Here is a 27,449-nt window from a genome sequence, read left to right as displayed (position 1 = left end):
CAACTTGTAAAGTGTTGTAGGTTGGCTCTTAACTAACTAACTCTGCTGTACATACATATGAAGTTCTTTTGACTTTTTGAAGAGCAAAGTATGGTTACTCAACCTGTTTCCAGCTGGGGTCTGCAAATCAGTCACCTGCAAATAGAAACTCACTTAGTGTGCTACCAAGAACTGTACTACTGTACACGAGTCTATGTGTGAATTCTCAGCTTTTTCTTAAGTCTCATTTTGCTTAAGTGCTTAAGCTCCAAAAAGCTGATTTTTCTAGGGTTGCATTTCTCCCTGCTTACACAACACTGATGCCTTTTGATATGCGTCCTGGAAAGAGCTAAAACTGAGCAAAGATTAGTCAAGGCAAACTCAGCGTTTGTTCTGTTCTGTTGGGTTTTTTTGTTGTTTTTTCCCCCCCTAGTAAATTCCAAAATTATGCTACATTAGATGATGGTATTGGGAAACACCTGACTTCATCTCAGTCATTATATGCCAGATACACAAAGAAAGGACAGCGTAGGAACCGCTAGCGCGTGGTACAGTTTGACTAGCTCGGTGAACAGCGTGGACTGCCAGACAATTCCAACCTTGCACACCTCGAGTCAGCACCAGTTCTTTTCGCAGTAACCAAGACTGTCTCTGCATTTACTGCAGCGTTTGAGAGAAGCGGGTTGTTTTCCATCTTGGCTTGTTGCTGTTTGCCAATAAAAACAATTCTACCGTTCTTAGGCCGTTCTAATTAAGGACAAACCTCAGCATGACCGACTGACTTACTTACCTTTCTTCTGGCACAGACTTTAAGCAGAAAAATGTTATAATATATCTGTATGTATGTTGATCATTAGTGGAAGACCAGGTAAGTACCTCAAGAACTAGTGTCAAAGAACAGAGCCTGTTTCTGCAGTAAAATTAAGTACAATAAAGGTAAGGTCAGAGCCACAGAATTTCCAGAAATGGTGGGGTTTGACTGGTGGTGGCTTGTAACAAGAAAACACAACTAAATGGTTCTATTGATCATAATGGAAAAAGTGTTCCCAACACCCTAAGAGGAAAAAAAAATTGGGGGATGACTAAATAAACAGGTATTCAAGTGGAAACGTTAATGAAGAAAGTCACGTGAAGCCTTATTAATAAATGAAGCCTATTTATTACTTCAAGTGTTAATGGTAAAAAAAATTCAGCACAGCTGTTGCATTTAAAAAAGTGAAACTACATTAAGTACTATGTTTCTAGTTCAGTAAACAGATGAACCCGATGTCCTTTAATGACATAATAGTTGAGCATTATACAGTACATCTTATGAAGACCCGTAAATTAAAGAACTACTTTTTAAATTTAGTGATTACAAAAATTCTGCATTCACAGCTTTAGCTTCTTTTTTCTTCCACGACCATCAGGAGTACCATCCATTTTGCGCTTCTGTGCCTGTAAGGTAAGTTTTTTTTAGTAAGTTATTGTGATACAAAAAGATTGTGAAGCAAGCAATGCGTTTCAAGTCAAAGAAGATGGAGATGATTTGCACCCTGGCAGCTTTAAAATGTGATAAATCGAGAATGTTGTAATATGGCAAATATGCACATCCTCCTCAGGATAGCCCTGTTTTGTAGCCTTTCCATTCTGGAAGAGTACGATTTCATAGAGGTAAAAAGTGTATAGAAGCGAATAAGGATGTTACAAAGCTTCCTGCTTATGAAACGGTATTTCTAAATAGCTGTGTAAATATTCTGTGAGCAGTTTTAAGAAACTTATCAATCCACCACTCTTAACTTTACTGATTTCTGCACATCTGCAAAGTAAGTTGTGCTTCTAAGTTTTTGATACAACAGCAGCCTGAACAACAAGTCTAAGCAAGAAAATGGGTAAACTTGATATTTCCTTTACAAAACAGGCCTCTGTATTTAGCAATATTGTGCATTTAGTCAGCAGAGTAGTCAAGCACATGTGCTGTTTTCTCAAATCTAGCTCTAGAAGCCCATTTCACGACCAATCCCCCGCCAAGGACAGTGATGGCAGACCGCAGAGCCTACATAGGAACGCTTGCGAACAGAGTTGTAGCATTCTCAAAGTGGAACGAATGGGCTGCACCGCCTACCTATCCCTCAGTGGTAAACACAGAATTTCTTTAGGGATAAAAATTAATCAAAAGGCCAAATAAATCTCGGGTTTATTTTACCAGGGTAAACCTATACAGCATACCAACTCAGTGATCCAAAACATAACAAATTTATCTGCTCCAAAACATGTGAGCTACAATGTAGAACCCAAACTTATTTTCCTTTATTTGGCATCCACAACTGTACTGGCTGAACGAGGGCGTGAACTTTAAGCCGCTCTTAATACTGCCCTGTAAGGTTTTTCATTGTTGTTGTTTTTAAATAACTTTAGATAGCACTTCTCCTAGACACTGTCTTAAATTCCACAGAAATGCTTTTTTAAATCTTACCGAAGATGGTTTTGGTCCACGTTTCTTCTTTTCTGCCTTTTCCTTTTCTTCCAGTTCCATGTTTTCTCTTTCAATCAGGGTGATTAAAGTATTGCATCTCCTTTGCAGCTCCTACATTGCACAACATATTCACTCACTACATTAGGCAACCACTTAATGTAAAAATCATATTAGAAGATTAGAAATGCCTCTAAGTAGGTAAGTTTTTTGCTGTATCTTGGCAGAGCAAAAAAAGGAATGAAATATTTTTTGATAGTTACTGGCTGGCTTCACAGGAATAGATTTGATTGCAGATGTCTGCTTTTTAAAACGTGTTTGTATTTAACTCAAATTCATGTTGATTTTCAAAAACAGTACCTTGGCATTTGGAATTTCTCTTCCCGGTAAGACTTTTAGTTTACTGCATTTGCCATCCACTACACTTGCTGGGAAGTCTATAAACATTTACTGTGTTATACATTACCTCAGTATTTTAGAAGCTATTTAATTAGCTCGGTGTGTAACTGTGCTGTCATAGACATTCTTGAACAAAAAGCAAACCGGATTCATACGTACCATTGCAGTTCTGGACTTGAGAAACCAGTCAAATCTGAATTGCGGGGAGTTTCGGATGCACTGTCTTAATTCATCATAGACATTTTCTTTATCAAATCCGAGCTTGTGAAGCATACAGATTAGAAAGCGATCCTCCTCTTCAGTGTAATTCTTCCCTTTATTAGTACCGTATGATATTCTTAGCTGGTGGAAAGGGGCTTTATATCTGCCAATCTTTATAAACAAAACAAATAAGATCATATAAAACTAAGAAATAGTTCAGAATCAGCATGGAACCGTTTTATATGAAAGCAATACATCACATGAAGACAGGCAGATGAACCATACCAAGTTAGAAAACTAGCTCTTCTATGATCTCTGGGGCTAAGTCACCACATGTAAGGAACTGTGGGTTCCAGACAGTGCATTTACCAACACCATCTAAACTGCTGAATTCTAGTTTAGACAACAGGCAGCTTTGTCTGTGATTTTTTTATTAATGGCAGACTTCAGACCTGTCGCTGCATCTGAAAATAGCCAAGAGCCGCCAGGCTTCAAACGGCAATGATCCTCTTTAACATACAAAGCCTCAGGAATGGTCAAAATCAGAGTAAGAGCAAAAAGGTACATGAGACTGTAGCACACGGTTCGGCTGCATTCCGGTTGAGCCAGACACCGTTCTTCCCCCGACTTCCCCAGAAGAGAGAACTAACTAGTCATACCTGAAAGGGGGGGAAAATTCTGATAGGCTGTCTTAATTTACTACAAATCTGTTCGTTACCAAACCCTGGCTGGTGAAACATACCCAGCAGAGGAGGCTTTCATTCTGATCTAAGTCTTCCCTTTTTAAGCGCTCTAAACGTACAGATAGCATTTCCAGTTACATGGGTCCAAAAGAAATTTTGCTTCTTCAAAAAGCACGTAGTTGTTGGGCGTTCGTTATACGGCACTATGAACTGTTTGTCCTATGATAAAGGTGATTGATTGTTACAGCCAACAGGTTAGGCCATACCTAAAGTTATCGTCATAGCTATCAGCCAGGACGGCACCTCTGTAGAACGGAAAAGCTGTAGGAAGCAACGGCTGAGGAATATGGAAAAGAGGCAAATACCAGGCCCAACACAGTGTCTTCATACGTTAGTAACATTGGCTCATCATAGAGTCCTGCATCTCACCTCACTGCACAGGGCAATAAAGGAAGAAAATGCAGCAAAGATACCTTTGTATCAAGTGCTTTTTTTATGCTGATTCGTCTCTGAATTCTGGCTTCGCCTCTTTCTATCTGAGCCATGATCTTCTCTATGTCTTGGAGCTCATTGCACCTTTCCCAGAACACAGCTAAGAAAAGAACAATTGGTTAGTTTCTTATCGTGCGTCTTAAAAGTTAGGGTTTTTTACCTTAAAAGAAGACGTTAGGTGTTACTTCCTTTTAGCAGAACTTACTGCTGTATAAAAATAGGCATGCCTTTACCCAGTAAGGAACCTTCACTTCCTGACAGTAGGTGTTGCAGTATGACAAATGCTATTTTGGAGGGGGCAGAGAGAGGAGTCCTCAGTTTAAATGAGGTGCGATGCAGGCCAGCAAGGTTTTTGTAGCCAATCTTCTTCTCAAAGAAAAAAGCTGCTTAAAATGGAAACTGATATAACAAACAGGAATGTATTTTTACAGAGGGAAGCGGGAGGGCAAGCGAGTGGCCAAAGGCAAGGGCAAGTGTCTAAAAGACAATTAGGTGTTTAAATAGAAGGGTTTGTTGAAAGAATTGCTCACATCTGTAAGCTGCTGTATACCTTTAGAAATTTAGCCCCAGGACCTTGCAGCTGCACTAGAGCAGAAAACACTTCTGAGACATCAGAGGTACGTAGCCAAGTGGACTTAGGTTTCAAAAACCAATGGCCATTATACGTTCAGTCATGAAATGTTCACTGTATCCCACTCTTGATGAGGATAGGTAATAAAGGGATAAAGATTCAAGAAAACTACTGGTTAGTGAATATAAGGAAAAGTGAAACTTCTTCAGCTAAGCACTGTTTCTCAGCATTTTGTTTTGCAAAAATTAACAAGACTTGAAGACAGCACTATGCAGTTACAGTAGATTTAGGATATAGTGAAGCGGGTCAGTAACAGTTTATAGTCATATTTTAGTACAGCTTTAATTATGCGGGGGCTAAGCATGGCAAAAATCTAGATCAGTAGATCCCAAATCCATTAGTACAATTCTACCCTGAAAGTCTTCAGGAGCTGTGTAAGAAGTAAGATGTTACCATGTTCACAGGCAGTTCAAACTAGGAAAGCAGCATTAGATATGGACTCAGAGGGCTGACTGCTCAAAAAAGTGAGTGAGTGAGTGAGTGAGTTACCTGAATACTCAATGACTTCCTCTGGGGTTTTTCCTTCTACTTCCCGTGCTATGTTTTCAATGTCATCGCGGCCCCACTTCTCATTAGCTTTGATGAACTGGTTAAAATCTCTCTTGTTCCAGTTGGTGAATCCCTTCATAGCAATCAAAAGGAAACATTGCACAGAAGTTCAGTATTTGTCTCTCTCTGAATTTCTTTTAATAGATTTCTTTACAGGGCCTGTAACACTTCCATCATTCCAACAGTATTAAACCTCTGCTTTCTCTGCAGTTTGATGTTAGCAGAAAAACTGTTTTTATACTGCAGTCACCGTTGTCTCGCCATCTAAATACCGCATCGTGATTAGCCCTGGTTCTGTTACTGCCTACTAGTTGTGGGTAAGAGAGTCTTCAGCTCCTAAATTAATCTCTCCTACCACTATTCTCTGAAAGAGAACATGGGATCACTTTTTAAGCAGAAAAAACAAACGCTCTAGTAAAGCAATAGTCTTTACAATGGTTTTAGCAAAAAGGCCCACCACGTGCCTCACAGAAGCCATCCGCCATTTGCCCTGGTCACTCTCCCTCAGAAGGTATCTTGTGATGATGTTCGGTAGGGACAGAAATAGCAATGCTGAAAGCAGCAGCTGCCAAAATAGGCTCATTTCCTATTAGCAATAACTTTTACAAACAGCAAAACATTCTGCCAGCCATGTCACGATTTAGTCACAGCTTGCTTGATTGTGCTGTTGTATTGGTTTTAATAGCGAACTCTTCCATTACTGCTCAAATGTGACATCTTGTCCTGTAATTCCCCGCCTGCTGCTGCAAAATACAACGTGAAAATGTAATACCTAAATAAGGCATAACAGGCATTAACCTGTTTTAAATTATTTAAATATACATGCTACGCAATTATATATATATTATTCAGCTTATAGCCTCTTAAAGAGGGGGACACTATCCACTGCCAGTCACAGTTCAGGAAAACTGACCATTCAGCCTGCAGGATTCGCTTCCACATGGCAGCGATACTTTGGCAGAAGATAGATAGGCTTTAAATAACGTGGGAAGTAGCACGTTTGGCTCTGCAGCTAGTCTGCAAGGTCCCACAGCTGAGAAAAGATGTCACAGTCCACAGTCAAGGCAAACTTGGGAAGCCAGACTCGGACACCGGGCTAGTTCTTACACAGATCAGACTCAGTAGAATTTGAATCCGCTCATTTGGTGCACGTTCTTCAAAGGTGCCCAGGCCCGCGACAAACCTAACGCTAACCCTCTGTTCAGTAGGAACCAAAATCTGCAGCTGTGCTATGACATGTAGGCATCAATGACCAAGAAGTGTTCCTACAACACTGTAACACACGAAGCAAGCTTCGGCTGATTTCAGTCTCGCTAAAGAAAGACCCAACTCTACCTGGGTTAGAAGCTTCTCTTTTTCTTCTAGTTCTTCATCATTAAGAGGTTCAGCCTCATCAATCTTAAGCTGCTCTTCCTTTTGTGCTTGGGCTGCATTTGGCAGATCAGGATTACGAGGTACCTGAAAGGTTTTGCATCTTGTCAAAGTTGATAAATTTTTCACAGATAGTTGCCAACTGTCACTTTTCTGCTAAGATAACCTAACCATTTGTTCAGCTCAACATGCTTTTCTTTCATTTAAATTAGTGCGAAAGGCAGGACAAGTACATATTCTCCTAATGTTGCAGTAAACTGTTGCAATGTGTGAATTCTTCAATTACCTTGTACCCAATTGTCTTCCTGTAGTAGAGGATCTCTTTTTCCAATAGTTCAAACAGGCGCGGAGGAAAGAACTGAAAGTCCTGTACGTTTGGCTGTTTTGGAGGCCGTGGTGCCTGAAATACATATACAAAGTTTGTATGCCCTTGACATCCAGAATCCGTCTGCTTGTAATTAATAACTGATTTCAGTTTATGAGGAAATGAGTTTGTGAGGAAAAAACCTGATTTCAGTTTATGAGGGAAAAAAAGAAAAGCTTTTTTTTTTTTTTTACAAAATTTTTTACAAAAACTCACTGTCTTTACTAAAAAAAAAAAAAAAAAAAAAGCCACACCATGCAAGAGACAACAACCACCATGAAGAATTCTAAAGGTAAAAGAGCCATGAGAAGAGGGGAGGGTCTTTTGGGAGGAGGAGGCAGCTGGGGAAAGAGTCACGCATGCATCCCCTTGAACAAAGTTCAGGTGTTGCCAGCAGCAATAAGGAAATCTTCCACAGGTAAGGAAAATCCACAGCTGCTTAAATAAAATAAGAGACACCTCAGTCTTACCCTGCCAACACCTTACAAGTTTCATTCTGCTCTTACTTTTTCTCACAGAAGTTTCTCTCAAGTCCTTTGGATTTTCCTGAATTTAAATTGCCTCCCCAATTTATAGAAGTCAATAGAGCGGTTTGTATGAATAAAGACCAACTTCTCGCTTTCAGCTTTAACCATTTATCATGCCTATTTGAACAATTTATTTTTTTTTACATTAGTCAACTCACCTTGGGTGCTTTTGGCTCACTGACTCGAAGAGCCTCTCTGAAGTAAGCATCCACAGCATAGTTGGCTTTTCTTTCTCGTTTAGGTGGTTCAATCCACTCTGTAAACGCCATCTAGAAAAAAAAAAACCACCACCCCCAAAAATATTAAGACGAAGCCTTGCAAAATATTCAGACCAGCTACAAGGGTTATATAAAACTAGGTCTACAGCTACTTCATTAAATAAGAAGTAATAAGACTTGTAATAAACTATTTTCATAAATTATATTGTATTTTAACCAACACTTCTTAAATAAATATGGTTCAATCATACATCTTAGTGCTTTCCTCCAAGGGAAATTTAAATGTTACCTTCTGTTTTTCTCTGTAGTCTTCCCCTTCAAAATTATAGACGCTGGACTCTGTATCCATTGTGAAATTCCTGAGTGAGCTTTCACCCATCTTTGAAAGTTTTTCATTCATTTCCGCAGTCTTGGAGGAGAGAGAAAAGAATGGTACTTTGTTATAAAACCTATCATTTACAACAGCAGAAAAAACAAACACGTTTGACCAGTATGAAAACCCGCAACAGCAAAAACCCTATTCTCTCCAGCTTACAAGCAAGTTATCATCTAGGGATGTAGCATCTTGCCATCACCTTTAAGTCTACAGGTGGGCTTCCATTTTTTTAAACTTTATCTCACCTTCTTTGCACCTCTTTCCAAAATGTGATCAATGTCTTCATCTGTAATCTCACTCTCCTTTGAGGCAAACACGTGTGTCGCTCCATGTCTAATCATTTGCAGCATTTCGTCCTTCCCAAGTTTATTCAGGTTTTGATCCACCAGTCTTCCTGAAGATAAAAGCGTTGGAGGATAGCAACTAACCAAAGAGTTTACATTACAGAAGGGGCAATATGTGATTTTTCTCCCCCTTACATTTCCAAGTTAAAGCTATATCCTTTTCTCTCATAACGGGGCGGGGGAACCAAAAGCCAGCGAAGTCCAGCCAGGGACCACATACATTTGTTTTATTATACATTAATTGTGTTCAACAAACATCCTTTTGGATGTGAGGGTTCCCATATAAGCTGTGTTACGGTGCACGCTTTCACAATCTCCAGACTAAACCTTATTGAATCCTTTTTTCAGAAATAAAGTTACTGATTCCAGTCAAGTCAACCAAGAAGGCTGCCTTATCATCGCTTCTCCCCATCCATTTAAGAAAAAGGCAAGGCCTTAATTTCGCCAGTTCCAAGGAGAAGCCGAGTGCTAAAAAAAAAACCAAACCAAACCACCCCACAACTTACTATATCCACTTGTACATATGTATCAGAAGGGAGGTAATCAAAAAGTTAGTGAGGAAAAGCCTACCCCTACAGTAAAATAAATTTTCAAGTGGATCAGGCCTTTGCTCGCTATCTTCAGAGTTCAGCTGAGGTAAAAGCAGCATTCCCGTTAATTCGTTAATTCTTACTAGCTGATTTCACCACGTTACATGTTGTGAAGAAAAAAAAAAAAAAAAAGAGCATTGCATCATATATACAAACAAATTGCCTTCATGTACTTGCCTTGCTGAATAACTATGGAATCTAGCCGGAGTTTCATTTCTGCACGTTCCACTATTCTTTCTTCCACTGTATTGTCTGTGATAAACCTGAACACTCGAACGGTCTTTGTCTGACCAATTCTGTGCGCGCGATCCTAGGCAATAAAAAATGTAACAAGAAATGCAGTACTTGGTTTCCAGCACGACTATATAATCAGTCCTCAATTTTCATTAGTTTCACCATACTAACTTACAAAATGGAATAGCGTAGGTTAGTTAAATCTTTACAGCCAGCCAGTTAACAGGACTACCCAAGACAGCACATTCTTCTTAGCTGCACTGCAAGTCCCGGCGTGTTTTTTTTTAAATAACATGGATGAGTATGTCTCCAGCTGTCATACCTAAATACAGCATGTGTTGGGGGGGTGTTTTTTTGTTAAATCACACAGGGGAGAAGCCTGAATGCTTCTGACCTTACGTTACCTTCTGTAAAACCAAAGTATTTAAGAAATTATCTCTGTACTGACCAAAAGCTACCTTTCTCAAAACTGGTCAGTTGTGCCACGACTATTTCAAGAAATAATACACAATGCACCACCTCACCTGACTGGCAAATCATTAACCGCTGTGAGAATTAGTGTGACTGCCACCTTTAGTGGTAGCTGGAACTACCTCATTTTAGTTTCCAGACACCAGCTGCATCATTATTTCTTTTGAACTAATTTTTGCTAGACTACTTGAGAACCTACAGCTGAAATGAAATAATTAAAAATAACTTTCCAAGATTTGTCAAAGGCCTTATTTGTCAAAAAACACCGGTAGTTTTTAAATAACTTTACTTTCTTATGGGGTCAGTAGTGTTCTTGACCCTACTCCCAAGGTTGCAGAGGCATGCCAAATACTTAAACAAAATGAAAGGTGGTTGCTATAAGGAGCTTGCTCACTTACCACCACCATAAAAAGCAGGTTCTGAAAAGTTTAATTCACCTTTTCTTTGTGTTCTCTGATACCTTGGAAATGAGACAGTGTAAACACATTCACCTCTGCTCCCCACAGAAGCAAAGCTTTATAGTTTTGGGATTAGCACATACCATGCTAGGTATTTTTTTTAAAAAAAAAACAAACCAGGCTATTCTCATTAAATACTATGAGTCCTGGAGCATATACTCAGCATTTCCCACTGCATAAATCATTGTGACTAAGGGTTCCACACCGTGGAAGGCACACTGGAACTGAAAATCAGTCTGAAAAGTACTACTCCTGTCCTAAAACAAGAAAAATACCCATTTATTTTGGAAATACTCTATCAATCATGCCACACACACATTTCTAGGCAAGTTCTGCGAGAAAGAGAAGAAAAAAGAGCATCATTTCCATCTGGATTCTTACCATAGCTTGAAGATCTACTTGTGGATTCCAGTCTGAATCATAAAGAATTACAACGTCGGCAGTAGCCAAATTGATTCCAAGCCCTCCTGCCCGTGTACTTAACATGAACACAAATTTTGAGCTACCGGGTTCATTATATGCATTAATAGATGCCTAAATAAATAAAAGGAAAATAGCAGTTGAACCAAATGTTGTACAAGTACTATTTTTACTTAAGTGAAATAAATAATACCTAAAATTTTAAATACCTGTCTCTCGTCATGTGGTGTTTGTCCATCCAGTCTACAATACTCATAATTTCGCCACATACAGTAATCTTCCAAGATATCTAGGACTCTGGTCATCTGACTGAAGATTAAGACTCTTGAACCTGTTCGGGTAAAAAACTTAAGATTTATCAAACTCTGCAAGTTTGCATTACCAGAAGGGGAAGGAGGGCAGGTCCACGTACTAAGAAGAGAAGTAGTTAGACCTTCAGAACCCACTATATACCGCAGGGCTGCAGCCGCTGTGATCATAGCGGCTGTGTGGGGCTTCGCTGCCTCCTGGGGTTAAACCACAACAGTCCTTTCCTGGTGCCCAACCTGGGGCTCAGAGGGTACCAGATAACGACAGCTGTGACCGGAGCCTGCCAGACCCAAATTATAGCCGTTAGGGCCATTTAGCTGCTGATCGGCAGGCTCCTCTGCTTGCCGTGGGGCTTGCTTGCCTTCCCGTACATTACAGCCTAGTCAGTGGCTGCCTTTTTGCTTTTGTTTTCTGTTGTACTCCTTATCAAAGTGTTCCCAGACACAGCAGAGTAAGATGATAACACAAATACAAACACATCAAGGAGTATAAAGAATGAAATTCTGCACTACTTGTTTTGGATTTACGAGATCTAGAAATAAAGTAAGTTCTCTTTGACGTCAGTTTACTTACTTACTTACCTGCCAAGAACAACCTCCAAAAAATGTATATGTACCATAATTTACGCATATACACACAACCATTTCCAACCTACTTGAGAGATTTAAGTGAAACATAGAATATTACAAAGCTTCCACTTCCCCCTATATTCTCCTAGCACAATTTTTTTGTCCTTTGGACTCAAGGTCTAACCGTGAACTCTCTTTTGTTTAAGATGACGATCGTTTAAGACCAGGCCAATTTTAATTGCCACATCTCAACACGAAGCCTCATAGCAGAAAGAAACCAAGATCAAAAAAAGCACAGTAACCACTGAACTCTTCTTTTTTAGTCTTACAGTGTCGCATATCGCCACAGCTGCTTGAATGATACTGGGATACGAAGTACAGGTTACTTTCATATTACCTAAGGCTGAGGTCTGGATTTGGTTTTATTTTTCTGCAATGGTTCCCCAGTCACAAACTTTCCTCCGCTTCCGTAGCGAAGTTACTTCAGTAAGCATGCTCATTAAAATAATGAGTTAAAAATTTATTCCAGAGTCAAAAATTCTGTGGCGCCCGAGTTTTACAGTAATGTATTCCAGAGCCTTGTCCCTATCATCAAATAACACTAAAATAACTGAGTGTTCCCCCACGTTTGCGTGCCTTTTAAAGAATTCACTGAAAAAACTCAGGTGCTGCTCAAAATCATACCCGGTGAGACAAACCAACATTTCACAAAGGATTTGACTTTGAATCAAACACGAAGACTTTGAATCTGAAATGGTACTAAATGGCAAATCAAAGGAGCGGCTAAACTACCACGTGATTATGTTTCAAACAGCTAATAATGTTAAGGAAGAAAACCTAAAGCCCAGACCAGCTGATGTTTCTGTGCTCCCAGTTTAGCTAGGACGAAAAAAAGAAAAAAAAAAAAAAATCAAAACACTTCACCCTCACAAAAAGCCATAGCGGACTATCGATCCCATTATTTATGAAGGCACTTCACAAATTGGATTTTGTACCAACTACTTAAGATACAGTGCTTGACAAGCTGGTCTCATGCTAGGAACCAACAACAATCCTGGCTCGAGTGTGCTGGTTTTTCCTCAGGATACATGGAAACGTTAGGAAGCACCGACTTCCATTTTTATCATCGAACCAAACAACTCTCAAACAACAACAACGAGACGCATACCTTGTTCTTTCAACTTCGGTAGCAATTTGTCCAGTACTACCATTTTGCCACTGTTGGTGACCAAATGCATATCCGTTGTGTACGGTGGACCGGGTTCTGCTCCATCGAAGAGATATGGATGATTGCAACATTTTCGCAGCTGCATGAGGATATTCAACAGTCTCATTTTGTCCAGCTTCCCAGCTGAATTCAAGATATCTATATCCTTCATTAAGATTCGTGTATACCTACATCAAAGACAGAAAAACTTTTGTAACTTTAAAATAAAGCGGGCCTTTCTTTACATGGTAGGTATAGCCACAAGCTCCCCCTCCCCCTCATTTCACCAGGTAACTCTCCCTGAAACGCATGGTTTTGTCATCACAGAAGCGTCACAAGGAAATACGTATGAGTTGGGAGTACACCAAATCAAGTTCCACACAATCGTCAAGTCACAAGCAGCACATTCCTCCTGAGCCTTAACCACGGCACAGTCAAGTCTGTGAATTACCATTCTCGTTGCATTTTGCTGAGACCCACGTAAATTTTAACTTCCTTCTTTGGAGGCAAGCTTTTCTCTACATCGGCCTTAATGCGACGCAGAAGGAATGGTCGTAGCACCTGGAAGAGATTGCATCATTGAATGTATTTTGGAAACTGAAACATTGAACAGGTCAACAGGCAAAAGCAGCGCAGACATTCTCTATCATAAATGCTCAACCACCAGACCTATTTACCAGATCATCTGAAAAAGCAATCTAGATGAACAGGTTATTATATGTGGGAATATACAACTGGAAGACTCAAAGACTAGGCCAGAATCACCTTTCACATGGTTTTATGCCCCTTGATTCTTTTTTAGTTTTGCTTGACTGAAATATTTACAGTCTCTTCATAGCCAATATTTTCAGTGTAAGCATTTCAGAACGCTGAAAGCCAGAAGTATCGACCCTTCTCTCCCCTCCAAAACAATTTCCTTTTCAAGAAACAGATCATCTTCTGAGCTTCACCAACCTATTCTGAAAGTCTGCCATAGTTTCTGGAATAAGTTTTCATACCCTAACATTCTGTCACAAGAAGCATTAGAAGAATTACTTAGAACCTAACCTCGGTAAACGTAACACTTAAACAAAAAGCAGAAAGACTTACCATATGGAGACGTTCCACCAACTTTTGATCCCCTAGACAGTTGTTTGTATCAAACCATGAATCAAAGTCCTGTATCAACAAAATCATTGGCGTGTTAAGAGGTTTCCTTGCAAGGTGCAATATCATTACAATGGTGAATAAATACAGCTCAAGTGATTCTCTTACACGGGCAGTAAGTACAAGAACACATTACCCTCTCTGGTCTATTTTTATGGAAAGCTCTATAACACAATGTCTTCAAAAATAAAAAAAAAAAAAAAAAAGAAAACCTCCATACCATTGACAGGTGAGGGAAAAAAAAAAAGAAAATCAATATGTGAGTCCTTTTCTGTTGAAAAAGATTCACTCATATCACTCCATTGGACAAATTCGATCTGGAAGAAGCAGACTACTGCAGCATTTGATGAAAAATGAAGAGGAAAAAGTAAAATTTTGGTGTAATGCACCACAAGGCTTCCCTTTCTACAGACGTTACATTCCCAATTCATCAAAACAGCTAAGCATGTGCTTCTCTTTGCAAAGTCTATGGCTCATTCACATAGTATCTCCCAATTCACAGGAAAGACGTCTTAGATAAACAATAAGGTAACTTACAGTTAAATATAAGAACAAGGTTAGTTGGTTTAGCCATCATAATGTTTAGACCTATTTTGAAATGCAGTAGAGATCATCTTCAGATCATGATTTAAAATACCTCTTGTATCTGCTGAGCTCACAACAGCCCTTAAAAACGGCCAAGCTGAGAAAAATAGACTACCCTACTATACTTCGTAATTCTGGAAACATTTCTAACTGTCCATCTAGCGTTATCAGTAACCGATACTCCTAACTATACGTATTCAGGTCTATTTTCAAATCTCGAAAACCAGCAAAGTTCATTTAATTTGATTAGGAGAAATGAAGACTTACTTCAGATGAGTTAAAGACATCTGGCAAAAGGAAGTTAAGAAGTGCCCAGAGTTCATGTAAGTTGTTCTGAAGTGGCGTTCCAGTTAATAGCAGCCGATTCGTAGTCTTGAATTCCCTCACGATTTCTGATAACTGAAGGACATTGAGACATGAGCAGATAGAAAAATACTACTAGTCCCCACACCACCGCCTAATAACCCACACAAATCTCTCTTCCAGTGAAAGTATAAATTACCTTTGATTTTTCATTTTTAATCCTGTGGGCTTCATCTATAACTAGATATCTCCAGTTAAACTTTTTGAATACTGACTTCTCTTTGATAAGCATTTCATACGATGTTACGCAGACATCCCATTCTCCAGGCAACAACACATCTCTGACAAAGGCAGCCTAGAAAACAAGGTGACAGTTTTAAGTTTAGAAAATGGTACGTTTTGAATATAAAAAATAATCCCAAGCACAGCTTTATTTGGCTAACTGAACAATTTCTAGAATGCTGACATCCAAGGTTAAAAGCGGACACAATAATTAAGTCAGAATTCAAAATGCAGAGATGTATAAACGTCAAGAACTTAACTCACGTAAGCAAGAAATATAGTGAAGAAAGAATAAGAACTTTTGGATTAAAAAAGATGCACTAAAAAAATCACAAAATATCAGAGCTGGACCGATGACCTCCAGAACTATTTAAAGTTTCATCAATATTTCTGTAATTTCTAACCCAACAAACTCTGAAAATAGAGCTAGATGCCCTTAAAATAAAAAAAATCTGCTGACAAAAGCAGAAGTTTAATGGCACCAGTAATAACTCTTCCTCCCATAAATAAATGGGTAACTCCAGCTGACAGATCTACAAATGCACCATCATATTCCACATTTTTTAAGTTTTCTTGGCTGTGCTAAAAAAAAAAAAAGTAGCAAAGAACTGATACTGAAGTAACAAAAAGAGAATGATTGAAATAGTAAGGCCGTAAGAAGCTGAACAATATTTTCTTTTTTAATTGACAAAATTCAAGCCAATAAGATCCATTTGTGTACCACTTTTACCAACCGACCCACCTGGCCCCCTCCAACATTAAGCTGACAGCTGTTTTCAGAAAACAGTTCCTTAGTGACAGACCCCATAATCCTCTTAAAAGCTGCTGTTACAGCCAATACAACGTACTGTACTCTGGAGAGCAGGAAACAAATTACTTTTTTACAGATTTATATATTCCTATAAATGACAGCACTTTACGTGGAACACTTTATTTTCCTATTTTCAGATTTATTGGGTTTTGTTGGTCTACATGGTATACTGCCTTCACAAAAGGAGAGAGAAAACCTGTGGTCAAGAAATCATGACTGTAAAGTGATGCAGCAATAGCTGGGCAACATACGTGTGAATTCTAAGCCAGTTATATTTTAAGTAGGTAGCACTTGTAGGTCTTACTGTTTAACCACTACAAATCCAAGTAATGTCCTTCCCTGTGAACGAAAGGTAAAGGACAGCAAGATCACAGGCTGGATTTACCCAGGAAAAACCACCACGCCAAAACTTACTCGCTGGTCTTTGTCACCTATCAAACAAACTGCTCGAAGCGTAGGCACCCATCTCTTGAATTCATTCATCCAGTTATGTAGAGTGGACTTAGGAACTAATACCATGTGAGGACCGGGAATATTTCTGTAGTGTTTCATATACCCAAGAAGAGAAATTGTTTGCAGTGTCTTCCCAAGACCCTGTAAGAGATGTTAACATGTCAGGAAAAAAAAAATCTCTCAGGAAACACCTTTAAAAAACCTAAGCGTGAGCTCTGAGTACAACACGGAAGACACAGCAGCCTGAACAAATGAGTGAGATCTAGTAAAGACAGTGCTACTCACAAAAGGGATTAAAATCTTGGTTAGGAAAAGCTTTTATGGCTTCCCACATTTAATTAAAAAAAAGTAATAAGAGTTACATTTTCAAACCTTGGATTATGAAGTTAGAATTTTGCCTCACTTTTCAAACAAGACACATTCTTCGAAGTGCCAGAAAACATTATTTCATACAATTTTGTTTTGCAGACTAGGGTGTACTCAGACTATTTATATAGAGGTCAACAAACTTTACAAACTGGACGTATGCGTTCTCTTAAACTTGAAATAAAGTGAACAAATGAAGAACCCTGTAAGGAGGCTTTTACAGGCCACGACATGATGTCAGTTCTTGTGAGAAGAAAGCCAAATAATGTAAACAGTTGCACACGTCAAAGAAGAAAACAAATACTGAGCTTCTTTAGAAGTACTTTTTTAAAGTGCTCTGTTCTTTATTCAACAGAAATATTTAAAACCTTGTCTCTTCAGCATAGAATTTTAATTAAAACACAACTGAGGAAGACATGCAAAGCCCAAATCATTCATATTATTTAAATAATTCAGAAAAATTATAACTCAAACACATGGGATTTAAACAAGCCAAAACCATCAGTGCAAGTTATTTTTGCTTCTAAAATTCAAGTCTTTGTCTTCCTGGTGTAAGATGTGGAAGTGTTTACACGCTGTGTGAAAGGCGTTATTAAGTTCAAAAGGATCAATAAATGAATCAAAAAATATTTAACAGCAAATATTTAAACTCCTCAACGCAAGGTGGGTTTTGGAATACCACAAATCCAAGGACTTAAAAAGTTTCCCAATTGTTTTCACTAAAACAAGCCTGCTCCACTTAGAACTGTACTTAGCAAAAAAAAAAAAAAAAAAAAAAAAAATCCTCTATTCATAAGCTCATATGTTGAAGAAAATTCTTGATCTATTTCAAAATTAAACATGTTACTAAACAATCATTTAAATTCATCTGTCTCTAATTTACTCGAAGAGGTTTTATTACACAGAAAAGAAATTACCAGAAGCTATGAGAAATGCAATATACTGAAACATAATTACATTTTTGTTTTTCTTTATCTGTTCCTTATGAAAAACAGATACAACTAAAATCACTTAGAGGACAAAACCGTATCTGCCTGTCAAACTACTGCAACTTCTTCTGCATTCATCCCTTGTCTTTCAGGGAAAAAGAACAAAAACAGAAGCAAAAGCTACTATGGTCAGTGCTGACTGAAATGTCCATGGCCACGGCGTGAAAGAAATTTTACCACAGCTCTCTAGCTACATCTATCTTTGCATCATTTTTCCCAGAAAATTTCCCACTGGTGTAGCTCTGGCTGCTGAGATCAGTCCATATAGGACACTCGTACCCTGCTATCTGCATTTTATCCTAACAGCAACAGGAAGCGTTCCTGCCTGTGTTGCTCTTTTCATACATGACACTCTTCACAAGGGGAGCTTGAGAATACCATAACAAAATAGCTGCAATTTAGAGAAAACAAACAGAGGACACGTCATTCTATGGAACAACTCCCCTCCACTGAATTTTATTTTTCTAAAGGTTGACAGATTTCCATTTCATATGCCTATTTCTAAAACTGCCTGCACAGTTTATTTAAATTGAGATACCTATGACACTTTTAACATTAGTGACTTAAAACATACTAGAAAAATAAGATTTGGCAAATTCTATATTGCATTTAGTGCTATTAAAAAAAAACATATATACAGCTGAACTAAAATTGTATTGTATCGCATGTGTTCACAAGTCCTCAGAAACACGGGCTATGCACATACCATTTCATCTGCTAGGATACCATTGATGCCATTTTCATACAAAGAGATGAGCCAGTTCAATCCTCGGACCTGATAATCACGCAGCTTTCCCCATTTAACATCTAAAAGACATGAAAGAACAGACTAAAAGATCTGTAAAAACTCACCAAAGAATTTCACCATCCCTTGCCTGCTAATGGACACTGATTATCTAAGCTACAGAACGAAATCAAGTAGTAAATTTCATGCAGTAAATTCCAAGGACAATGCAGACTGGAGACAGCAATATGTTAATTTTGTTTCTGCAAGCTGCTCCAACAGCTTTGTTTTCTGCAAGAACCCAAAATATGTAGAAATTCTAACTCTATCGCCACCCCCCAAATTAGGACGCAGTCGAACGTTAAAACAACAGAATATTGCATTCTCTGTTAAATGAACTGGAAGCTGTTAGGTACTTTAAATTGTACCAGAAGATAGGTCACATCTGTAAAAATTGTAAGATGACAGACTTAAAAACAGTTAGCTCTTTCCTAGTAACTAAAGTATAGCAACTGGATTTCTAAAGGACAAGACTGACTGCACCATCTTTCTAGCCTGACTGAAAATAAACAGTCCCTTACTGAGACGTTTTCTCCCACTAGGCTGGTGCTGGATTTTTATTCTCCTTCTCCTGTCCCCCAAAATTGATTCATTGTCCTTGGGAAGGATAAAAACAGACTTCATTTTAAACAACATTTTGAAGGGAAAGAACAGGGGGAAAAAAAAAAAACACCAAACCAAAAACAAAGAAGAGGAAACGCACATGATGGAGATTCTTCAAATCGAGTGCAGACATTAGTTGCCTTGGAGCTTTCTGTTAACAGCTCCTCATCTTCTTCCTGCTCTGTCCTACGATGGCGGTAGCTGAAAAAGTGCAAGAAAGAAGTAAGTTTCCAGCTAAACTGAAAAGATGTGAAACTGTTCCAAAATCAAATCTAACATCATGGCCGTACAGAATGCAAACACCCAAAGCAGCTTGTAGCAAGATTCTTCAAAAGAACTCATGTTTAGCTGATCAACTGAAATGCTGCTTTTTAACTCTTTAGAGCCACTAGCTTCTTAACAAGATAAGATGACCACATTGTTAGCGGGCTCAAATATCAGAGCAAAGTGACTGGAAAGGGATAAATTGCGTGCATCAGTACTGGCCTTTAACTACAAGACAGGGAACGACACTGTATTTAAGAGTTCTGGAACATCTGCCAAACGCTAGATATACTGTAGCCATATAAGCTGCAACGAAGACAATCCAAATTTCTAGACTTCTGCTTTTCCAGCTGCCTGTAAGATGCAGTATACCGATGTTCTCCATGAACTCTGACAACTTACAGCTACGAACGCTTTACTTTTCTGCCTCCGCTTTTCTTCATGCTGGAATACTTTTACTCATGATAGTGCTGTACCACCAACACAGAATTCTTATTAACTCCTAGAATTCTTGAACAACTCTCAACTTACAGGTGAGCAGTTGAAAAAAAAAAACAAACAATTATACAGCATAAAACACACACCAAAATAGGACAAAAGACTAGCAAGTTTAACTTACGCTTCTAAAGTACAATAAAATCCATAATTACAGTACAAGCTGGCCTACATGTCATCACTCACTCGCCAACTGACAGTAAATTCTGTTTCTCATCCTTCTTTATTCGTGGACGTCCAGGCTTCATTTTCAAAGGTGAAGTTGGAGTTTTCTGAGCAGCAGGCTGAATGAAATGAGCAAACAGCTCAGTCTGCTTCAACAGATACTCAAATCTGTTTGCTCTGTCTGTTTGCTGTTGACAAGGAAAATTAAGTGGAACAAGGGTGAGACATTACAGTATGGATTCATTCAAAAGAAAAAGCTAACAAATGCTTTTTAGACAATACAGATTCACATTTCTTATATACATAGCTACAGTAACAAAGAAGAGATGATTAACATCAACAATATAACTGTTGCTGACAGATTCAATATTCTTTTACTAGGTCAAGGCTAGCCTTTGTTATGCAGTTAAGATCAAAGTTGCAAGACAGACCTGCGCGAAGACTGAAATCTGACTTTGGCACAAACATTGCATGAGTGTCACTAGACATGGCCGCAGAGTCCCCTTAACAACCTTCTCTTATCAAAAATGCTAGTCCCACTCCCAGAAATTTACCCTCGCCCAGCGCACACAGGATTCTTCAAGGAACTCATTCATCTCACCAACCTGGCAACAACTATTTTCTACCCCATTAGTTTCCTGCCTGCTCACTGAGATACACCACCTCACTGTGGTGTCAGATAAGCCAAAGAGCTGGCACGAAAGGGGGTGGAGGGGGCAGAAGAGCCCATAGCTAGAAGCCAGAACACCTATTTCAGCAGCAGAGACCTTTTAGATATGCTCAGCCTAACTTGTCAGACTGCCCCCTTTGATTTGAGTCGCTGTTTCTGCTGTGCAAAAAAGATTACAGGAGACAATATCAGTATCTAAAAGGTTCAGTTCCTTTGAGACAGGTTTCATTTGGAACCAACACACCTTCCCAAGGCCACATCAAGACTTTAGAAGAGACAATCAAGACAGAAAACAGTTCCACGCTTAACAACAACCACTCGGACATTCTGCCAGCTGCCACAACATAACCTGGTATTTAGCAACTTGCACGGTTACAGGAAGTCAGTTTTCTCAGCAAAAAGGAACATACGTTCCAGACTTCTGCAAGAGCAATGCCAGCTCTGTGAGCGTTCTCCTCTTTAAAACAAGCAGTGCCTGCACTATGTGAAAGACAGGAAGACGGGGGAGAGAGAAGAAAGAGACGAAGAAAGAGATCCTGTATGTACCACAAAAGAGTCAGGCTCACTCTAACTGTAGTTTAAGCTTGATTAGCACAGCTACAATTCACGTCCACTGAATTCAAGTTTTCCTGTCTATCCTTCATGGGATGTTTTTTGTTTACTTCATAACAGCTTCTGAAGTTTAAGCTAGGTAAGATGTTACCACTATCCAAATTGCTGATCCTTATTTTTAAGTACTTGTTTCACTGGCTGTGCAAAAGAGAAGTAGAAGAGATACAACACGTTGCAAAAGCCTCCTTGGTCTAAAATTTTAGCGAGGAATCTTCTGCAAGTTTTGGCACTGCACACACATCCCCACAACTCATTTCCATTGCGCTTAAGGACATTCCTTTAAGAGACTAACAAACATTATCCGTATCTTTTAGATAGGACACAGACAAGAACAGGCTGTACTCTGCAACCTTGAGCTATCCTTCTACCAACAGAGAAACTTTTCCTGTTTTCTTTTCCAGTGCATCTTCTGACTACTGCGGCAGTAAAATACAATCCTCCTTGTCATCGTGCCTGTCTAGAGACTAGAAGAGACAACTCCAAGTTCACTTTCTTCAGTTTCCCAGGAAGCAGCACAAAGAAATTAGCAGAAGACTGGGTTATTTTCAGTGGCAAGAAGAAACAACACAGGAAGCAGCAAATTATAAGAATCAGTTTCACTTTCCTGCGAAGAAATTCCGCATGCAGCCACAGGCACTGGAATTATGAACAGGAAGAAGGGAAAACAGAGAGGAACAGAGGAAGAAAATGTGATGAGATGGTGAGTGGACGGCTCCATCTCTTACATTCAGGGTAGTATAAAAACTAAAAAATAAGGAAAATAGTAAGCTTTCTCCTATCTAACCCATGAAGCACGGAATCACCCATCTTCAAAAACTCAAAGACTCTAACTAGAGCTTCACAAAGAACAAACTGAATTTCAGAAAAAAGCTAACAAAATCCCTTTCAGTCTAGACAAAGTAAAAGGGTTAAAAAGTTGGCCAAGGCTTACAGTCAGCACTTGTCCTAAGCGGCAAACCTTCCCCTCAGCCTCCTGTGAATTTTGAAAGCTAACTTTTATTTACTTTGACCTGTAAACTGTACTTCTTGAAAGAACCTGCCTATTTTGAAGTCCTCCTACTAAAGCATATTTAAACTGAAAATGAAGGCAGTGCCTACTCAAAGCCTTATGCCAAACCTTTCATTTTACTGCTCACCCCCCCAAACAGAAATTAATATACTTTTCCTACAAAGGACCGCTACTCCTGCTGTTCAAAAATATTATTTTCGTGTATTCAACAGCGCTATAAAAACGGTCCTAGACTTCAACTGATTCCATACATTGAGAAAGTAAGGTAGCAGCCATTTAAATACTTATGGACGCTTTCCTAGAGGAGCTTCCCATTTCTGACTGAGAAAGTGAATACTCAGCTCTTCATAATCCCCCTTACCTACAGGAAGGACAACTCTACAGATAACTTTAAAAGCCACTTGACAACTTTTTTTTACATTTTTTCCCCCAAAGACATTTGAATATTTCCCATTATATCATTCTTCTAAGTCGCCTCAAAGCTACTAGGACTATGCTTCCTATAAACAGCAAAACACATTAACAGTTATTCCCATAAATGACTGCAATGGAAATGGAGAAACATCAGAGCACCAGTGAACAAAATGCTAAAAAAGAAGGTTCTGAGGGGTTTTTTCTGGATATTTTTTCGTTTCAAGTTGCTTAAACATTTTTTAATAACTAGACCAAGTTTTACAAATCCAGTTAAGAGATTTCAAACAAGCAGAAAACTCAGTCTATTTTAAGCAACTGCATAAGTAATAGATAGCTGCACACGGTCCCAAATATTACATACCATTTTCTCTTCGTATGTAGGATCTGCTTCCTGGATTTCCTTTTGTTTTCCTGGTGATGCATCATCAAAAGATTCCTGAGATAAAAAAGAATTAGAAAAAAATTATTTTCTGAACAAGGGAAGATAGCCATCTAAAGGAGAATAAGCTTGTTTCAAATTACTATCTATCCACATCAGATGGCACAGCCATCTTTTGCTGCTTTGATATAGTCGGCTTTCTATTACTTATTGTAAATTACCTGGAGATGGATCAAAGATCCCTGCCAAAGGGTGAAGGACAGAGCTAGATCTCTCTGTAATCCGATTTAGCTCCATCATTAAAGCATCACATCAATGTGAATGAGAGAGACAGCTGTGGTCCAGGAGCTCGGCATGCTGCTCCTAGGGTGCTGAGCCAAAACCCTCCTAAAGCTGGCTCCGGAGAGTACTGCGAAAGAACTAGCTCCAGTCCCAAAGCAAGAGGAGTTTCAAGTTTTTTTCCTTTTTCCAGATTACCCCAATCCCTCATCATTCTGTATCAAGGGAACAAGTCTAAATAAGAAGTTGGACTGCAGTTTTGTCCTGGAAGCAGAGTAGGAATTTAGACAAACTGCATTTTCCCCCTATTTAGTTTACTAGATCAAATAATTGTTGTTATCACCGATGGTACCACTACTAAGACAAAAACAAGTTGGTTGGGAGGGGGCAGTCCTCCCTCATCCTCTTCCTGCCAACTCCTTGACATACTGCCTTCAATTATTCTTACAGATCAGGGCTTTTTTATCCTTGTGTCTCCTGTTATTAGGTTAACTCTTTCCCCATCATCCCTTACGTATAATTTCATCTTCTGTTCTTAAACCAAAAACAATGGGATGATCCTTCTCTGGTAAACCACGCTAAGGCAACAGATTACAAAATAATTCTTGAAAAGGTAAGAAAAGGAAACAAACGAGATGCCTTCAAAATCATTATTAACCATCTGTTTAATTAAGCCAAGTAAGAATTGAGCTAAATTCAGTCTTTACTGGCCAATGTAGAACAAAGGAACAGGAAAGTAAGAAGCAACGTGAAACAAAGGCAGGCAAAACATGGGATGTTTGGGGGCGGGTGTTTCCTCACAAAACTCTGGCAGGTAAGGCGTGTGGAGACAGAAGAATCCTAACACAAGTGTTTCATTCACCAGTCAATATATAAAGAAAACTGAGCGTAAAAAGTTACAGCTAAAGATCTTCTAAACTCATACCCAGATCTTCTTGCTCCTCTCCCACAAGATTTAGCCAACACCCACCTGCCAGCAAGCACAAGCACAGGACCCTTTGAACTTCTGTACCAAATTCACGTTTCTCCTGAAATGCCTAACACGCGAAACACAGAAACGCAGCACCGCGCCATCTGAACTCATCATCTGCGACAAAGATGACAAAACCTTGCAATTTAGCTGGACAGTAAGAAAAGCAGTCTCTCAGATGATCAGGACTACCGAGAAGCTATTTCAACTGAAACGTCACTTTACGCGAGGTAATCCCTGCCCCACGCAAAAAGGAACTAACTTAGCAAGCGGAGAGCGAACCCTCGCACACGGGCGCCTCAAGAGCACGCGTTTCACAGCCTCCGTGCGCTTCGCCCCAGCCCGGAATTGCCCTATTTTTGCAGGTTTGAGCAGGATTTATTACCCACAGTGCTTTGGCTACTTCCTCATCCGAAAAACATGGCATTTGCAAATTTATTTAGATCAAGTAGGTTGGACTGTGCAGCATGACTCAGAGCACTGAACAGCCAGTGCCGAAAGCAGGACCAACCAGTTTCCTCATATCGTTAAAGAAACAATGCTGCGATAAAATTTGCATCTCCAGGCAATCACTCGGACCCCTTGAAATTTCTGGAATAAGCACCTGCTGCCAAAAAAACCTCTCAACCCCCCACCCCCCCCAAAAAAAAAGTTTTGAAGCACTTTAGAAGCCAGAAGACGTTACTGCTTTGCAGACCGCGGACTTGCGCATCACTCAAGCAGGAAGCACAAGCGGGAAGGCTTCTGAGGGAGGAAGGAGAGAAAGGCGGCTGGCAAGGCGCGGGGAACGAGCCCAGGGAGATCTCCGCGCTTTCCGCGGCGGGGAGGATGGCGAACCCCCCCTCCCGAGCGGGAGGAGGCGAGGGGGGCTCCCCCCGCCCTCCCCTGACCCCGCTTCGAAGATAAATTCATGAAGTGAGCCGGCGGCGAGGCCTCCCCTTGTCCCCGCGGCGGCGGCCGGCGGAGGAACACGGCGCCCGGGGCCCATGTGCGGCGGCCGGCGGCGGGGGGAAGCGGAGGGATGGACCTCCGCCTCCGCCCCCCCCCCCCCCCCCCAAACACCCCTTCCCCAGCCGCCGCCAGGCCGTTTCCCGGCCCCGCCGCCCTCACTCCCTGCCTGCCGCCGGGGCCCGGCAGCGCCCCGGAGGCGCCGCAGCGCACGGCCCGGCCCGGCGCCCGCCCCTCCATTGTCTCACGCGGCCCCACGCGGCCCGAGGACGCCCCGCCGGCGCCGTCCCTCATGGCGGGCACCTGCCGCCGCGCAGCCGGCAGCACCCCCGCCGCGGCGGCCCCGGGGCCCGCCGCCGAGCCCCGCGGAGCCGGGGAGAAGGGGGGGGGGGGGGTTCCCCGCCGGGGGAAAGCGCCTGACCTCCATCTCGGAGTCGCCTCCGGGCGGGCCGGCGGCGGAGGGAGCCGTCCCCGCGGCCTCGCTGCTGTTGGCGCCTGGCGGTGGCGGCGCGGGCAGCTCGTCCGGTTGCGACGGCGGCAGCGGCGGAGGCTGCTGCCCGGCGGACATGATCCCCGCCGCAGACAATGCTCCGCCGGGGCCGGGGCCCGGGCCCGGGCCCGGCTGGCTGGGCGCTGGGGGAAGGCGGCGGCCGCCCGGCGGGAGGCTCGGGGGAAGCGGGGCGCTGAACCCGGTGCGCGGCCGCCGGCGGAGGCCCGTCCCCGCTGCCGCCCCGGCTTTCCCGGCGGGCGCCCACCAACCAGGAACCGAGCCGGCTCCCCGCTCTCGCGAGAGCCCCCGCCGCCGGCGTGCGCCGCGGCGGGAGCCAGTGCGCTGGCGCGAGCCGCCGCCTCGCCGCCTGAGTGGAGGCGCCCTCGCAACGCCCGCCGCCGTGACGTCACGCCCCCCCGCCCCCGCGCAACGGCCGCCGGCGGGGCGTTGGGGCCGCTCAACCGCCGGGGCGCTTCAAAAAGCCCCGTCGGCTTCTGCCCCTGAGCGGTGCCCCGCGGCGCGGGCCGCGGCAGCAGCCGTCGGGAGGCTGAGGAGGCGAGGCAGGGCTGCAGGCTTCGGCCCGGCCACAGGGCTACGGGCACCGGCCTTGGCTTGTTCGAGCAGCAGCGTTTTGTATTGAAGCAAATGAGCAGGATGCGTTTTACAGTAACACTCGTACTAGGGCAGCTTTGTTGAACATTGGTCCGGTGACTGCAGAGGTTCCTTGTTACAGCATTTAGCATGTATCACGAAGCCAGTCTCTCTTGCTCTTAGCATTTAAAGTTAACTACCATCACAACACTTCTATCCAGACAAGATAATTAAGTCTTCCTACTCAAGTATAATTTGTACCCTCATCAAAATAAAATGCAAGGAGGAGACCAATGCTATGAAATAGCAGGTCTCAGTAAAGTGCTTTTTTTTTCAGGTCAATTAACAACATCTCCAGCAGTAGAGAGGGAATTGTGAATGAAAAGACTCGAACATTTGCCAAAATGGTTGCCTGAGCTAACTGTTCAGGTCCCCTTCCCTCGCTTTAGGGACAGCCAGACAAAGTTTGTAGGTATAGAAGTATGGTTGTACAGACCAACTGAGTAAAACACAGTGTCTGCTCCGGGCCTGAAGCCACCACGGGCTGCGGACCCGTGCCGTCGAACACGACTGAAGACATCGACATTTGCATTACCTTTGCTCAGGCGAGGAGTGCTCCTGACGATCACCCCCCCCTTGCCCCGCCAGGTACCACCTACCAGAGCACACATCCCAGAAGAACCCTGCAGTGCACAAAATGGATGAAACGGAACAGGAAGGTAAATTTAAGCCAGTGAGTGTACTGCACAGGTTTGTGAGGCTGTCTCCTACATCCTGACAAACTGTTGTAACCATGAAGGTAGCAGCTAAACAGGGACCTTCTCCACAACGATTATTACAATTCTTCATTCCATTGGTTTTTATTACAGACATCCTTTAAAATTTTTTGAAGTTAAAATTATTAGCTTTGACATTTCCAACAGATTGTGTCACTTCATTTCTGCCAAAACTACTCAGAAGAATAACTTCCCAGAAAATCTCAGTTTCCCTAGAGTAG

General features: G+C 41.4%; 1 protein-coding gene across 1 annotated transcript; it reads right to left on the bottom strand.

The window, feature by feature from the left end:
* Nucleotides 1-1,130: 1,130 nt before the first annotated feature.
* SMARCA5 (SNF2 related chromatin remodeling ATPase 5) lies at nucleotides 1,131-25,954 on the bottom strand. The gene is made up of 24 exons (XM_082316546.1): nucleotides 25,793-25,954; nucleotides 23,157-23,231; nucleotides 20,112-20,278; nucleotides 19,267-19,367; nucleotides 18,486-18,586; nucleotides 16,386-16,565; nucleotides 15,078-15,233; nucleotides 14,843-14,974; nucleotides 13,934-14,002; nucleotides 13,296-13,405; nucleotides 12,806-13,032; nucleotides 10,969-11,090; nucleotides 10,721-10,873; nucleotides 9,350-9,486; nucleotides 8,488-8,632; nucleotides 8,156-8,275; nucleotides 7,807-7,917; nucleotides 7,044-7,157; nucleotides 6,722-6,844; nucleotides 5,327-5,459; nucleotides 4,188-4,306; nucleotides 2,990-3,202; nucleotides 2,435-2,545; nucleotides 1,131-1,416 (listed from the first exon to the last, which is right to left on the bottom strand). Exons 1-24 carry the CDS (start codon nucleotides 25,937-25,939, stop codon nucleotides 1,351-1,353), a joined length of 3,132 nt encoding a protein of 1,043 aa, XP_082172672.1. The 5' UTR covers nucleotides 25,940-25,954; the 3' UTR covers nucleotides 1,131-1,350.
* Between the last annotated feature and the right edge of the window lie 1,495 nt (nucleotides 25,955-27,449).

This window comes from Platalea leucorodia (assembly GCF_965183815.1).
Source record: "Platalea leucorodia genome assembly, chromosome: 6".
Lineage (NCBI taxonomy): Eukaryota > Metazoa > Chordata > Aves > Pelecaniformes > Threskiornithidae > Platalea > Platalea leucorodia.
Note: the sequence above shows the minus strand (reverse complement) of the source record. Positions and strands in the feature narration are given on the sequence as shown.

Excerpts from the sequence above, each read along its gene's own strand:
- SMARCA5 (XM_082316546.1), bottom strand. The coding sequence starts at position 25,939 with ATGTCCGCCGGGCAGCAGCCTCCGCCGCTGCCGCCGTCGCAACCGGAC. Across the intron at positions 4,307-5,326 it reads GGAAGTCATTGAGTATTCAG|CTGTGTTCTGGGAAAGGTGC; the intron begins GTAACTCACTCA and ends TTCTTTTCTTAG. Across the intron at positions 2,546-2,989 it reads TCAAGTCCAGAACTGCAATG|GAGCTGCAAAGGAGATGCAA; the intron begins GTACGTATGAAT and ends TGTGCAATGTAG.